This window comes from Dioscorea cayenensis, chromosome 13, assembly GCF_009730915.1.
Source record: "Dioscorea cayenensis subsp. rotundata cultivar TDr96_F1 chromosome 13, TDr96_F1_v2_PseudoChromosome.rev07_lg8_w22 25.fasta, whole genome shotgun sequence".
NCBI lineage: Eukaryota > Viridiplantae > Streptophyta > Magnoliopsida > Dioscoreales > Dioscoreaceae > Dioscorea > Dioscorea cayenensis.
In genome coordinates, this window is record NC_052483.1 from 6,116,956 (window position 1) to 6,132,337 (window position 15,382).

General features: G+C 35.2%; 1 protein-coding gene across 1 annotated transcript; it reads right to left on the reverse strand.

Annotated features, from left to right (window-relative positions):
* Window positions 1–13,611: 13,611 nt before the first annotated feature.
* Window positions 13,612–15,382, reverse strand: LOC120274794. Its single transcript, XM_039281332.1, has 4 exons — window positions 15,162–15,382; window positions 14,920–15,025; window positions 14,743–14,787; window positions 13,612–13,910 (listed from the first exon to the last, which is right to left on the reverse strand). The coding sequence occupies exons 1-4, from the start codon at window positions 15,201–15,203 to the stop codon at window positions 13,798–13,800; spliced, it is 306 nt and encodes a 101-aa protein (XP_039137266.1). The 5' UTR covers window positions 15,204–15,382; the 3' UTR covers window positions 13,612–13,797.

Sequence of the window (15,382 nt, forward strand, 5' to 3'; positions counted from 1 at the left end):
TCAGTTACGTATTGCTAACGGATATGTTTTAATATTTAATGATATTTAAATAATATATTAATTTTTAAATCCGTTTCTAGTCCCTTTCTATTAAAAACGGATTAGAAACGGATAATTTTTAAAATTTTAATAAATCATATTTTTAAATGCCCGTTTGTAAGCCGTTGTTATTAAAATGATATTTAAAACGATTGTTATTCCGTTGCTAATCTGTTGCAAATGCAAACAGAATAAATTCCGTTTTTAATATTCTGTTTTTAAATTGTACCTTTCTTGTAGTGCTTATCATCAGACGGCGTGAGCAAGAGGCACTCATCAGGATAAAAAAAAAAATCCCATCCATGTGGCAATGATTCGGAAATCGTGAAGAATCTGAGAATCGGTGAAAGCGGTCACTCTGTGATGCGGCAGCGAAGCATTTTTTGAAGAAATGATTCATTTTGCAAAATATTAGTGAGAAGAGTCTACTTTGAAAGGAAGATGTTATTTGACCAATCTAAGATATAAGCTTTTCATTCACTGATAGTTCTTATTAAAATATATAAAAAAAAGAATGTTGATTGATTAAGGTGAGATTGAACATCAGCTAAAAAAAATGAGGATTTTGCCCTTTGCATAATTCTTAAGATTTATCTTGTATCAGTTCAGAACATTTGTTATATATATATATATATATATATATATATGTAAGAGCACAAGTTGCAAGGCATGAGTAAGATTTCATTAATGGGATAACATGAGTGGTGTAATCGTGGGCTTAAGAGTCTCGCATGGGATGGTTGCAATAGCCATTTTATCTCTCAATGGGGATGACTAAATACAGACTTTGGGTGATGACGACAAGGAATCCAAAATGTTAGACTTTGGAAAGTGTTATACATGCACTGACCAGATATCTCGAGTCATATGGTGGATCCATAATTAACGCTCCCGTGAAGAACATCAGAGACCTTACTTCCTTGACTTGTCGAAATGACAACCTCATATATAAGACTGTGGAATCGGTTCCAGGATTTACTGCTTTAGTTTCACTCAGTGCTTCATATGGTGCATCCCAAACCGTTGAAGAATCTGAGGTCACTATCATTTGAGTCATGCATGCATGCAAATTCAAGTAGAGCCTTGAGTCAAAAAGATATTTAAATATAATGAAGTGCATAAATAAATAAACAAAAATAAGAACCAGGCTATAGTCTGTATGCATGCTCATGATGTGCAAAACAAAAGGGTATGGGCCCTTCTTCGATGCATAATGACATATTAAAAGTGATCAAATGCATGCATCCTCATTCCTCACCCGTATAACTCATATTAAAAAGAATAATAAAAAAAAAGACCATGGCCCACCATGAAAGAGACACCTACAAAGAAAATGAGAAGCATACATATATACTCAGGGGCTATCATTCATCAAAGAGAAGAATTTTTTTTAAAAGGGCGGTCCCACCATGCACATGGGATGAGTATGATACCATGAATTTATATATATATATATATATATATATATATATATATTAAAACACCCAAAGCAAGAAAAGTAAATATATATATATATATTCATTCAAAAGCAAAAAAAAAATGTTCATCTCGAGGCACGACGGCGTTGAGACATACAAGACAACAACGAGACATATGATGTGGCGACGAGGCGCATGCAGCAGTTTTGTTCAAATTTATATGATGATCAGCGGTAAAAACATGTATATGGATATATAAAATCAAAACCAAAGCGGCCAAGTCAAGACTAAAAATATGAAAAGAGTCAAGACTTTAAAATCCATATGAATCAACAATTGGACTCAGCAGTCTCAAGACCTTAAAAGTCGAAGACCCAAAGAGTTTCACAAGTCAATATTTAAAATCCATATAAATCGACAATTGAACTCAGCAGTGTTAAGACATCATAAGTCAAAGACCGAAAGAGTTTCACAAGTCAAGACTTGAAGAAAGTTTCACAAACATAAAAGCCGAAGCTTATGGAAAGTCAAAATCAAGTTTATGATTCATCAACATAGAGGATCCGGAATTTGAAATACAAATCAAATCCAAAATGCAAAAAAATGTCCAAGACACAAGTTCGGGCACAAGTTCATAAGTCAAGATGATTTCAAATTTCTTGTATTTTCAATGAAATCTATGAATTCATATTTATTGAAATGAATGAAATTAATTGTCACAAATTGTTTCCTTTTCACACTTATTTCTTAATCGGAGGTTCCTGCGATAATGTCCAGGGTAATTAACATTAAGGGCTTGCTCCTAATGGAAGTCATAAACCCATAATCTCTTGAAGTCATAAAAATTAAATTTGATTTGTGATCCATTTATTTGAACCGGTCTAACCCTAATAAAAGGCCGGGTGAGAAAAAAAGGAGTCCACAGTAGGAATTCACATCATATGTTCATATATATATATATATATATGATCCTAACAACAAGAAGAGTGTGACATCAACCATGATTATGTCATCATAAGAATACCAACAACAAAACAATGAAAAGGGCTTTATACAGGCTCTGCCCATAAATATATAATTTTTTTTTTTGGCTTCGGTTTGCTCCAAATCATGCCTCAGCCTCATGGTTTTATCCTTGGAAAACTAACTCACACTTTGAGGTTAAAACTGTAAAAATAACTTGATACAATTTTCATATCAAGAATCAGATTCTAACATTCCAGCAAATATAAATTACGTGAGTTTAATTATGTGAAAATGAGTGATTTTTGCACGGTAGTGTATGAGTATTGCAATAGTACTATTGATCCAAAAATTTGACCATGGGTCTTGCTCATTCACTATTTTCATAACATTCCACTATACCAAGTAGTGGTTGTTACAGTTCTTCTTGTTTGCCATGATATTCCGAAAAAGGTCATTTTTATTTTATTAATCCTTTCAAGTGGCTTTTAATCCAAAATGTAATTATTTAGATAATTCACAAGCCCAATTAATGTAAGCTATAAAAGAAAGAACAACAAGACCAATGTTTTAGCATTGCCAACCATTCTCCTTTCATTTATAATATGTTTTGAAACAACCGTTCTCCTTTCATTTATAATAGAAAACCATAGAAAGGAAAAAAAAAAGTCAAATTTAATGCAAAATAAAAATAAAATTAGAAGAATGGTTTTTGAGCTTAGTAGCTAAAAGACTAAACCCACGTCAAGAGACCAATCTTCTGTTGTTGTGTGATTGAAGATGAGAAGGCAGGAGATGGTTGCAGATCGGAGATGTTTTCCGAAGCTATCAGTTGTTTTGTGATTTGAAAAGCTGGTGAGTGTTTTGTTAATCAAGGGTAGTTTAGACATTTCAGGTATTTGAAAGTTCGGTAAAGTAGTTGCTGGTTTGGGAGGGAATGGAATGGATGGTGTAGATGTGATCATCAAGGTTTTTGTTTTAAGTTCGAGGCAGAAGTTGATGAGTTGATAAGAAAGGAAGTGAACGGTGGAGATTAAGAGATCTGATAGATTAGAGTAAGTCCGAGGCAAAGGCAGGTTAGTCGGTTCAGTGAGTTGATATGTGTTTGTTTATTGTTTTGTTTCTGTTATTCAGAGAAGGTAGTGTGTGTGATGTTCTTAGCTTCTTGTTTTTTTATTACAAACCTTGTGTGAATTTTCCCTTGAAATACATGAGGTCTTAGAGTACGAGTATTATTACAAAGTTGTTTGTTGATGATCCAAGTTCTTAACATCTTCTAGATCCTCCATTACATGCCTATTGAAGAATGTTTAAATAAAAAATTTAGAAATCTCATACAAGTTCATAGCAGTATTAATTCTGGCAAAAAGGAAAGATGTTTTATTTGTTCATTGAGAAACTATATATAAAACATACCATTCTAAGCAATGGCTGAAGAAGCACAATTAAGCACAATAGAGAAATCTTTGATAGCACTATCCTCCTATTCTATGAAGAATAGAGCCTCCTCCTTCCTCATCCCTTTCTGCTAACTGTTAGAAGGGAGAAGAATGAAAGAAGAGAAGAAAAGAGATGGATCAATGCTCATCTATTACACAACAAGTGTGATCATGGGGCTTCATATAGAAGCCAAATATACAGCAAATATACAGGTATACCCATATATATACATACATATATCTGATATACATACACACATCTAACACTAACATCCATCCATCAAAACAAACCACAAAAATCAAGGTTCAAAGAAATGAAATCCGCATCAAATTGTAAAGCACTGAAACCTTAATAAACGTTTGTTTTTACTCGTAGATCATCTACCTATAAATGAGCCATCATTGTGTTTTATACTCTATATCTAATAAAGTTGTTGCACCGGCCATTAGTAATTAATTAAACTACATCAAAAACCAATGATGTTTTGATTTTCTTCCATTCGACTTTATAAAGATAAATTGATACTGTATTGATTATAAAAAAAAAAAAGAAAGGAATAAAAATAATGGGCAATCTAAAAAATGAGAAAGGATGGAGGCAGGGAATGAACAAAAATATATTACAATAAACTCACACATTCATACAAATAATAGCAAATCATTAATTCTTACAGACTAGATTACTTCCAAATACAAAATGCCCTATAAGAATATGTTCTAAAGTAGAGATTATCTTCAACTAACAATGATTCAAATACAAATCTGTATGATATATACTAAACTATTGACATGAATGAAACGTCTGCCTGCTCAAGGTGAGATGGAATGGTTGTGTCCTCCCATTCCAAACCATTCCACAATTCTTTGCCAACTCTCACATATTTGAATTTATTAATGACAATGGATAGCTTGAAAGGAAGCTTCTTTAGCTATGAACAGCTGTCTAAGTAAAGCACAGACAAAACAGAAAAATCCAATGAACATGTGCTTAAGCTCACAAAGTTGTCCATATATTGATTTCCAAAGATAGTAGACTAGGAAAGGTGGGAAGGCCTGGTGAAACTGGTTGCATCTCGATCAGCAGGGTTAATCAATTCCTCCATTGCTGAACAATCACATACACTTAATTTCCTAAGGCATGGGAGATGCAAAACCCATGAAAGACTCTTTAGAGATGAACAACAACTAATGGAAACATTTGCTAACCTCTGGAAGCATGCACTAGGTACTGTTTCTGCTAGCCAAGTGATTTGTTTAAGATTTCAAAGCCCTTTCAACTTGAAATACTTTAAACTGACTACACTGCCATTTATCAATAACTCCACAACATCGCAATCAGTGATGTCTAACCTTACAAAACCCTCACCATGCTTGTAACTCAAGTCACAAAAATGGAGGATGACCATATTGTGTCGTTGGTATATACTTATATTCCAAGTTGGCAAATGTTCGAGAAGTTCAAGAATCTCTATTTATTCCACAACCATAATGATTGCTTTATTATTATTATCTTTTATTGTTTTAAATTTTTTATTGTTCATAAAAACAATATATTTTTTTAAAATTATCATGTTAAATAATTATAAACTCAACCTAATAAATTTGAGAAAGTAATTTCACCCCTATCATGAAATGCTAAGTGGTGAGCGAAATCTCACTTTCATCATTTTCTAATTTTTCGCTTCCACTAACCAAACAAAATATATTAATGATTTAACACTTACCCTTCAACCAGCATATAAAATTAAAAATTTTCAATTAAAACTTTGACTCCAACACTTTTACCTGGTAGTTGAATTAATTAAAACTTTCACTTTAACACTTCAACTGATTCGATAGACTACTTTAAAACCAAACACTCTTATCAAGTAAAATTAAGAAGAATTTTTTTTTTCAAACCCCTTATAATATATAATATTTATTAATAAGTTAAAATTAGAAAAATAATTTCTTTAATATTAAATTTTTTTAATTAAACTATTACAATACATAAATATAAGCAAAACACACAATTATTATAATTGAGTGGATATATTCTTATTTATTTTGATTTGCAAATTGAAAAACATAAAATAATATATATTTATAGATATATAAGCAAAATTTTCCCCTTTTCCCAAAAAAAACATCTCGTTCCGATCACATTGAGTTGAAAACCACATATTGGCTTGGCTTTTGCCATCTCTACCAAGGACTAGGATTTCGGATCTAGATACCTTATCGGATCCGGATTTGTTGATTTTTTTTTTACATTATTTATTTTTTTAAATAATGCTTTAATATTGAATAAGTTAATTCAGGGAAAACTAACTGCAAAAACAACATCTGTCACACATGGAGAACTAACAATGCCAAACTTAAAAAAAATAAAAGGACTCAACAGTCACAAAAAATTATAAAGGGATTAAAAGAACCAAACTAATTGCTAAAACAACATCCGTCACACAGAGAACTAACACTGCCAAATTTATAAAAAAAAAATAGGACTCCGAGGTCACAAAAATTATAAAAAGATTAAAAGAACAAAAATTGCACTTCTTTAAGAACTAAAAAGGTAATTATAACTAATTAATATAAACATTAGACATATGAAATAAATTCCACAGCAACAAAAATATAACCATCTATTAGAAAATAAATAAGATTAAATATATACCCAGTTATTTATTTTATAATTAATAAAATTTAACAGGATATTTTTTAGTTAATAAAATCTAATGATCACAGAGAATGAATTAACTTCACCATTAAATATATGTTTTTCAAATTCAAATCTACAACTCACTGTCACCAACCACAAAGTCCAATAATCTAGCACTCCAAATACATCTAGCAGGACACTTTCTTGTATCTTCAAATACAAAATTACAAAAATTTATAAATACAATACAACTAAAATTCTACTGTATCTAACTATAAGCTAATATCATCTCATCACTTCTCCCTTTCTATTGTAGCTTTGGTTGCACTTAAACAAGCACCGGCTTCTCTTCCAGTAAGTATTTCACAACCCATAAAGATCTTTAAATGCATGGCAATATCCGTGATTCACCTTGAACCTTCACACATATCTCAAGATTTAAAATTCAAAACATTTGGGGATTTCACAAAATATCAGGCTTTTTCTCTTAGTTAATTCAGAATTTCCTCAGTACCATCGGGTACTTCCCTCTCAAAACAATCAGTGAAAGTAGCACACCATATGAGACATGAGAAATTGAAAGACAATGAGGAATATTCCTAGACAAAGACAAAGATAAAACCAACAAAACACATTATGGATTTAGATTATAATATTTGGTTTTTGGATGACAAACATGATCTCTTTTATGCCTTCTATCAAAGCAAACCATAATGGCGTCTTAAACACTCACCAGCAGTCACTTTGATGTCACGTGTGACAAAAATTTTACATTTGGTTAGCCTCATGATGATGATGATGGTAATGGCGATGAGCTCTCTTATGGCCACGTAGTCTTCTTCTAGATTGCTTGCTGACATTGTTTGAATGAGAGATTTCCTTGCCACTTTCCAAATCACCAAAGATGCAATCCAGAGGATCTGCGATCATATCACTGTCCTGGCTGGTCTGTATTCCAAAGGAAAGAAGTTTTAATAACTGTTCTAAGAAAATGAAATTAAACATGTCAGGCAGGATCAAAGAATGAAATACTTACGATGATTTGCTTGGGCTGCTCCTTTGCGGTGGAGTTTTTATAATTTTCGACTTTGCTGTATTGGAACTTTTGAATATCATTTCCCTCTACATACATGTTCCGGAACCGCCATAATGTGAAGGCACGATCAGAATTCACGTCATTGAATACATCCTCTAAGTACATATGTTTACTCAAAAGTTTCACACGTGATGGATTATACATATGCCTCTTCATGATTTTGCCAAAAATGCCATGCATTCAGTCCAATAAACAATTCTTTCAGCAAATATACTGAATTGAACATTCGAACATAAATGTGACACAGAAATTCAATCCTTCTTGTGATAATACTACCATATATTCAGTAGAAAATAAATCATAGTTTAAATCTGGACTAGAGTGTTCTGCTTAAGGGGCCGTTAAATCAGTTACAGGAAAAGCACGTGAGCAGGAGGGTGGAGGCAGCTGACGTGGATGAGTCTTCATCACCAAGGCAGAGAAGTCAAAGGAAAAAGTGGAGGAGTTGTAGACTCGCTGGTTATGTTACACCCGAGGACGTGGCAAGGGAGAGGGCTGAGATTGGCCAGGATAAAAGATATTAGCTATGCAATCATGCTCCTGATTGGTCTGAGAAGGGAGTAGGTTAAGGGTGGATGCTAGTAGTATAAATGAGAAGGAAGGAGACAGAGGAGAGCAGCGAAGAAGCAGAGAAGTATTGGGTCTGTTAGTTGATCTCCGGCGATCGTCTTCGGCAATCGGCACAGGAGGGAAGTATTCCCGTATATCTAGTAATTTTCGTTTAGTAATCACTGGATCTATAGCCAGTGAGTAGAATAGTTGTATTTGGTGTTTGGCATGACATTGTTTTGAGATCTATTGGGATGGTGCTGAATGCTTTGATGATGGAATTATGCTTATTTGTTGCTGGATTGGTGTTTTTGTCAGTTAAACTGTCATTAATCTGAAGTTCTGCTTGATTTGAGGTCCATTTTTGTGAATTAAGTTGATTGTGGATTTGTTCTGAGAATCAGGAATCAATTAATTCACAACATTTTGGTGCTTTCGTTGAGAGAAATCTTGTACAAATTTTGTTCCTCTATGGCAGAGAATACTAGAATGAAATAATTAGCTTCGAAAGTGGACACTATGATGATTGTGATGGAACAAAGGATCCAAAGGGAGGACAGGATGATGGCAGTAATAGAACAAAATGATGAGAGAATGAAGATGTTAGAGCAGTCAATGATCAACCTGACATCTATGATGGAGACTCGACAGAGTTCAAAGACAGTGGGACTTGAAGAACTAAATTCGGCTGGGCATTTGGAAATTCGAGAGTTGGAAGATAGTATGAAGTCACAATCATTCTATCCTAGATCGGTCAGAGTGGATTTACCAAGATTTGAGGGTGAAAATGTATTGCAGTGGATTTTTCAAGCTGAAAGATTCTTCAAATACTATGGGGTGAATGATGCAAGCCGATTGGAGATTTCTTCAATTCACTTTGATGGTTCTGTAGTGCCCTGGTTTCAGATGTTGGAAAAAGAAGGGAAAGTAACATCTTGGGCAGCTTTGGTAGAGGCATTGGAGGATAGATATGGCCCTACTATACTAGAGAGTTCTGAATATACTTTGTTCAAATTGATGCAAGAAGATTCAGTTGAAAATTACTATACAACTTTACTGAATTGGCAAATAGAATTGATGGGATAGCTCCAGATAAAATGTTAGCTTGCTTTATAAGTGGTTTGAAGAAGGAAATTCAAAGGGAAATCATTCTTTGGGAGCCCACTTCTTTATCTAAGGCTGCTAAATTGGCAAGAATTTTTGAAGAAAAGTATGTGCAGGTGAACAGAACTGGAGTTAAGAAGATAAACTATCTACCAGATATTTCTGCAGTGAAGGTGGCTAATCCGGGAATTAAAGCATTACCTGCACCAAATCCTCTTCAGCATTCACAACAGATAATTCCAGCACCAAGGAGAATCAGCTTTAATGAAATGAAACTTAGGAAAGCAAAAGGGTTGTGTTTCAACTGTGAGGAAAAATATACTCCCACACATAGGTGTCAAAACAAGAGGCTGTTATTATTGCAGTGGGATGAGGAGCCACCTGATCCAAAAGAACATGATTCCAGTGAATTTTTGGTGGAGTTGGAGCAAAGCTCAGATGACAAAGAAGAAAATGATAGTCCAAAAACCTCTCTAAATGCAATAAACAGTGCTATAGCTTCAGGAACTATGAGGTTCACAGGGCAAATACAGGGGCAAGGTATTACTTGATGGAGCAGCCTGGTTGGCAACAATTCGAGCTCATGTTATGGATTACCGAGCACTTTCATTGCAGTTTTACTTGGACGGAAAATTTGTTACTATGTTGGGAGAAAAAGAAAATGGACCTCAATCGACTTCAATTCATCAATTGTTCAAATTGAATTCGGTTAAGTCAATTGCAGAATGTTATCATATTACAGTAGAACAGACTGAAAGAAATACACAGCAGCCTAATTTACTACCAGAATCTGCAGTAATGGAAGGAGATTCTAAGGAAATGCCTGATCCTTTATTTGAAGTGCCTGATAATTTGAAACAGATATTATATCAATATCAAAAGGTGTTTGACATTCCTAGAGGGTTGCCACCATCAAGATTATGTGATCATAGAATTACACTGCAACCAAACTCTGGGCCAGTGAAAGTAAGACCCTACAGATACCCACACAGCCAAAAGACTGAAATTGAGAGAATGGTAGAGCAGATGCTTCAAGAAGGGTTGGTCGAGCCAAGCAACAGCCCATTTTCATCTCCAGTAATATTAGTAAAAAAAAAAGATGGCTCATAGAGATTCTGTACTGATTATCGGGCATTGAATGCAATTACGGTGAAAGATGCTTACCCTATTCCAGCTGTAGATGAACTTCTAGATGAGTTGAATGGAGCTAAATTTTTTTCTAAGCTAGATTTAAGATCGGGTTATCATCAGGTGTTATTGCACAAGGATGACAAATTCAAAACAGCATTCCGGACTCATCATGGTCACTTTCAATGGGTAGTAATGCCTTTTGGGCTTTCAAATGCCCCAGCAACCTTTCAATCCTTGATGAATGGCATATTTCACTTTGCTATGCGCAGATTTGTTCTGATATTCTTTGATGATATTTTAATTTACAGCAGAGATTGGGACAGTCACTTGAAGCATGTGGAAGCAGTGTTACTTACCATATTGGACAACCAATTGTATGCAAAATTATCAAAGTGCAGCTTTGGGTTGAGAGAGATTGAATATCTTGGGCATACAGTGTCAGCAGAGGGAGTTAAAATGGAAACATCAAAGGTAACAGCTATCACAAATTGGCCATCACCAACCAATATTAAGCGGTTGAGGGGTTTCTTGGGGTTGAGTGGTTATTATAGGAGATTCATTATGAACTATGCAAGCATAGCTCAACCACTTACAGATCTCTTAAAGAAAGACAGTTTGCAATGGTCTGCAGCAGCCCAGGAATCATTTGAAAAATTGAAATCAAAAATTGTATCAGCACCAGTACTCAGATTACCTGATTTTTCTAAGGTTTTCATTTTAGAGATTGATGCTTCAGGGAGTGGAATAGGGGCAGTGTTGAGCCAAGAAAAGCATCCCATAGCATATTTCTCAAAAAAATTAACTGCAGCTATGAGAAAACAATCGGCCTATATGAGGGAAATGTTTGCTGTTACAGAAACTGTCAGTAAATTCAGACATTATTTGGTGGGTCACAAATTCATTATTAGGACTGATCAAGAAGCATTAAAACACATGTGTCAGCAGACCATACAAACCCCTGAACAACAAAGGTGGCTGCCTAAATTACTAGGGTATGACTTTTCTATTGAGTACAAACCGGGTAAAGAGAATATTCCAACAGATGCACTATCTAGAAGTCATTTATTGGCTATGTCTTCAGTGAATTACTCTTTGATATCACAAATTCAGGCACTGCAACAGCAAGATACATTTTGTGCAAGTTTAATCACAGCAACACAGCAAGGCCAGAATGTGGATCCAAAATTCTCAGTGAAACAAAATTTATTATGGCATAATGGGAGAATTGTAGTGCCAGATAATAATGTGCTTCGACAGCAATTACTACAGGAATATCATTCATCAAGAATTGGAGGTCATGCAGGTTCTCTTAGAACTTTTGCCCGGCTATCATTACAATTTTATTGGAAGGGTCTTCGAAAGGATGTACAAGACTTTGTCAAAAGTTGTCTGGTATGCCAAAGAGCAAAGAATGATCACACTCATCCAAAGGGATTATTACAGCCTCTTCCAATCCCACAGAGAATTTGGGAAGAAATAGCAATGGACTTCATTTTAGGGCTTCCGAATACAAAGGGTTTTACTGTCATAATGGTGGTGGTGGATAGATTGTCAAAATTTGGCCACTTTATTCCTATGAAAACAGATTTCTCTAGTACCTCAGTAGCTACAGCATTTATTCAGAACATTGTTAAGCTACATGGAGTTCCAAAATCAATAGTAACTGACAGGGATAAGGTCTTCCTTAGCAGATTTTGGATAGCTCTTTTTCATGCCATGGGGACAACATTGTCTATGTCCACTGCTTATCATCCACAATCAGATGGTCAATCTGAAGCATTGAACAAGTGTCTGGAGATGTATCTACGATGTTTTGTTTCTGAAAATCCAAAACAATGGTTGGAGCTACTTCCATGGGCACAATTTTGGTATAATACATCATACCACACCAATGCAGGCATGTCACCCTTTTACATTGTGTTTGGCAGAGAACCTCCAACCTTGATCACTTATAATTCTGCTGATAAAGATCCACCAGAAATTGCTTCTTTATTGCAACAACGTGATCAAGTCTTACAACAATTGAAGCAGAATTTGGTGAAGGCTCAAGCCAGAATGAAGAAATTAGCAGACAAGAAGCGCCAAGATATATCTTTTTACGAAGGTCGCTGGGTTTTGTTAAACTTCAAACCACATGCATAACATTCAAATGGCTCTTCAAGAAATCGTAGCTTGGGTCGAGATATTTCGTCCCTTCTGATTGTCAAAAGAGTGGCGTGCGGTATATCAATCTGGCTTTACCACCAAGCCTCGAATTCACTCAAGATTTCATGTATCATTGCTGAAGAAATGTGAAGATGACCCAGGAGATGTGGCAAATAATATACCTCTTCCATTGCGTATATCAGAGAGAAGGACCGCAAATGCAACCAATTGCGTATATAAAATGTAACAATTCTCGTGAAAGGGAAGCCAAGCATGCTGTGTCTTGATTCAATGGAGGGTCAAATGAAGATGATTGTTCATGGGAGGATGAGGATAGTTTCGTAAATTATTTCCTTCTCCTCGAACCTTGAGGACAAGGTTTCATTTAATGGGGAGGGTAATGTTCTACTTAAGGGGCCGTTAAATCAATTACAGGAAAAGCACATGAGCAGGAGGGTGGAGGCAGCTGACGTGGATGAGTCTTCATCACCAAGGCAGGAAGTCAAAGGAAAAGTGGAGGAGTTGTAGACTCGCTGGTTATGTTACACCCGAGGACGTGGCAAGGGAGAGACAGATTGGCCATGATAAAAGATATTAGCTATGCAACTCATGCCCCGATTGGTCCGAGAAGGGAGTAGGTTAAGGGTGGATGCTAGTAGTATAAATGAGAAGAAAGGGAGATAGAGGAGAGCAGCCAAGAAGCAGTAGAAGTATTGGGCCTCGTGAGTTGATCTCCGGCGATCGCCTCCGCAATCGCACAGGAGGGAAGTATTCCCGTATATCTAGTACTTTGCTTTTGTAATCACCGGATCTATAGCCGTAAGAGTAGAATAGTTGTATTTGGTGTTTGGCATGACATTGTTTTGAGATCTATTGGGATGGTGCTGATCTGAATGCTTTGATGATGGAATTATGCTTATTTGTTGCTGGATTGGTGTTTTTGTCAGTTAAACTGTCATTAATCTGAAGTTCTGCTTGATTTGAGGTCCATTTTTGTGAATTAAGTTGATTGTGGATTTGTTCTGAGAATCAGGAATCAATTAATTCACAACATAGAGTTATAGAGTTACTAAGAGAAATAGAAGAAAATCACAAAGCTAACAAAAAATTTCCAGAATATCAGGGAGGTGCTGGCATTACATATTTACCAGTGCACAAATAGAGAAATCTAAGTGTGCCACATGGTGCATTGGAGAGCTCTACTCAAGGGCACATTTGCAAATGGTGTTGCACAATGCAAGAATGTATATACATGTAATTGAGAAGTAGAACCTACACGCCTGCCAAACCAAACTTCATGTGATCCCAATCACGCCCTAGAATTTTATCCACACAAACATCCAATGAATGATTAAACCTCCACATTCCTGCTAGCATACCAGACCCTGCACCATTTACAGAATTATTTGCTATCACACACTAGAGAATACCCCCAACATATGTAATTATTTGGATAATCCATGGACCCATTTATTTGAAGCCCCCCACACAAAAACATAAATTTAACCATTTTGACGATTAATGAGCTCAAGTAATCGAAACTCCATAGAACGATTAATGAGCTCAAGTAATTGAAACTCCAAACACGCGAGCGCACACACACACACAAGATGTGATCATTTGGATGATACATGAACCAAAGGATTTGAAGCCTCTCGCACAAAAATACAAATTTAACTATATTGATAATTAATAAGCTCAATTAAATTGAAACTCCGTCCATACGCACACACAAAAGTAACTATTTTTCTTTTTGATGATTCATGCAGTCATTTAATTAAAGCTCAACATGCACACACACTAATGTAAAACTATTAGGATGATTCATGCACCAGATTAATTGAAGCACCACATATATATATCCAATGTCATCAGCTCAATTGCTTGAAAATGCACTCAAAGACAAACAAAAAATGTAATTTGTTTGGGTACTTCATGAATCACAAAAGTTCCACACACATACAAATCAAATTTCACGAACACAAGAACTTGAAGCCACACACACATACAAATGTAATTATTTGGACAATTCACAAGCTCAATTAATTTAAGCTACAAGAAATAACTACGAGACCAATATTTCAACACTACTAATCAGTCTTTTTTCCTTTTAAAAAAGGTGGTGAATTTAAGTATTTACAATAGCAAAACATAAAAAAAATGAGCCAATTTTAGTGAACAATTAAATATAATTAGAAGAATGATTCATGAACTCACCAGCTGAAAGGCTAAACCTATGCCAAGGAACCAAGCTTCTAGATGCTGCATTACATACATATTCAAAAATCAAATTTTAGAGATCTCACATAAGCTCATAGCATTAAGTATTACATAAAAGAAAGTTTTTTTTTTCTTTATTCATCGAAATCGAAAAACTATGTATAAAGCATATACCGATCCAGGCAATGGCTGAAGAAGCACAAGAACCAACAGTGAAATCCTTGATAGCTCTATCCTTGCATTCCTTGAAGAACACAGCCTCCTCCCTCGTCATCCCTTCCTGCAACATCCATCCATCCATCCATCAAAACAAACCACCAAAATCAAAATTCAAAAACGAAATCCACATCTAATAATTGTGAAACATTGAAACCCTAAGCATCAAATTATAAGATTTTGAGCGAAATCTCTCTTACCGATCGGAGTAGATGCTCCAGCTCCGCAAGCAAATCCCCCATTCTCTTCTTCACCCACACCAACAACGAAACCCAGAGAGACAGACAACGAGAGAAGGAGGAAGATGAATCAAACCTCAAGAAATCGCTGAAGCTCCTGCGAAATTTCCATCCCAACCATCGTATTTCCTCCCAAAGTGCTCTGATAAAACCCTAAAAAAATTTTCTTAAAACCATATAAA

Coding starts and splice junctions, on each gene's coding strand:
- LOC120274794 (XM_039281332.1), bottom strand. CDS start 15,203: ATGGGGGATTTGCTTGCGGAGCTGGAGCATCTACTCCGATCG. Junction 15,026..15,161: donor TGGAGCATCTACTCCGATCG/GTAAGAGAGATT, acceptor TGGATGTTGCAG/GAAGGGATGACGAGGGAGGA. Junction 13,911..14,742: donor TAGGTTTAGCCTTTCAGCTG/GTGAGTTCATGA, acceptor TAAATGGTGCAG/GGTCTGGTATGCTAGCAGGA.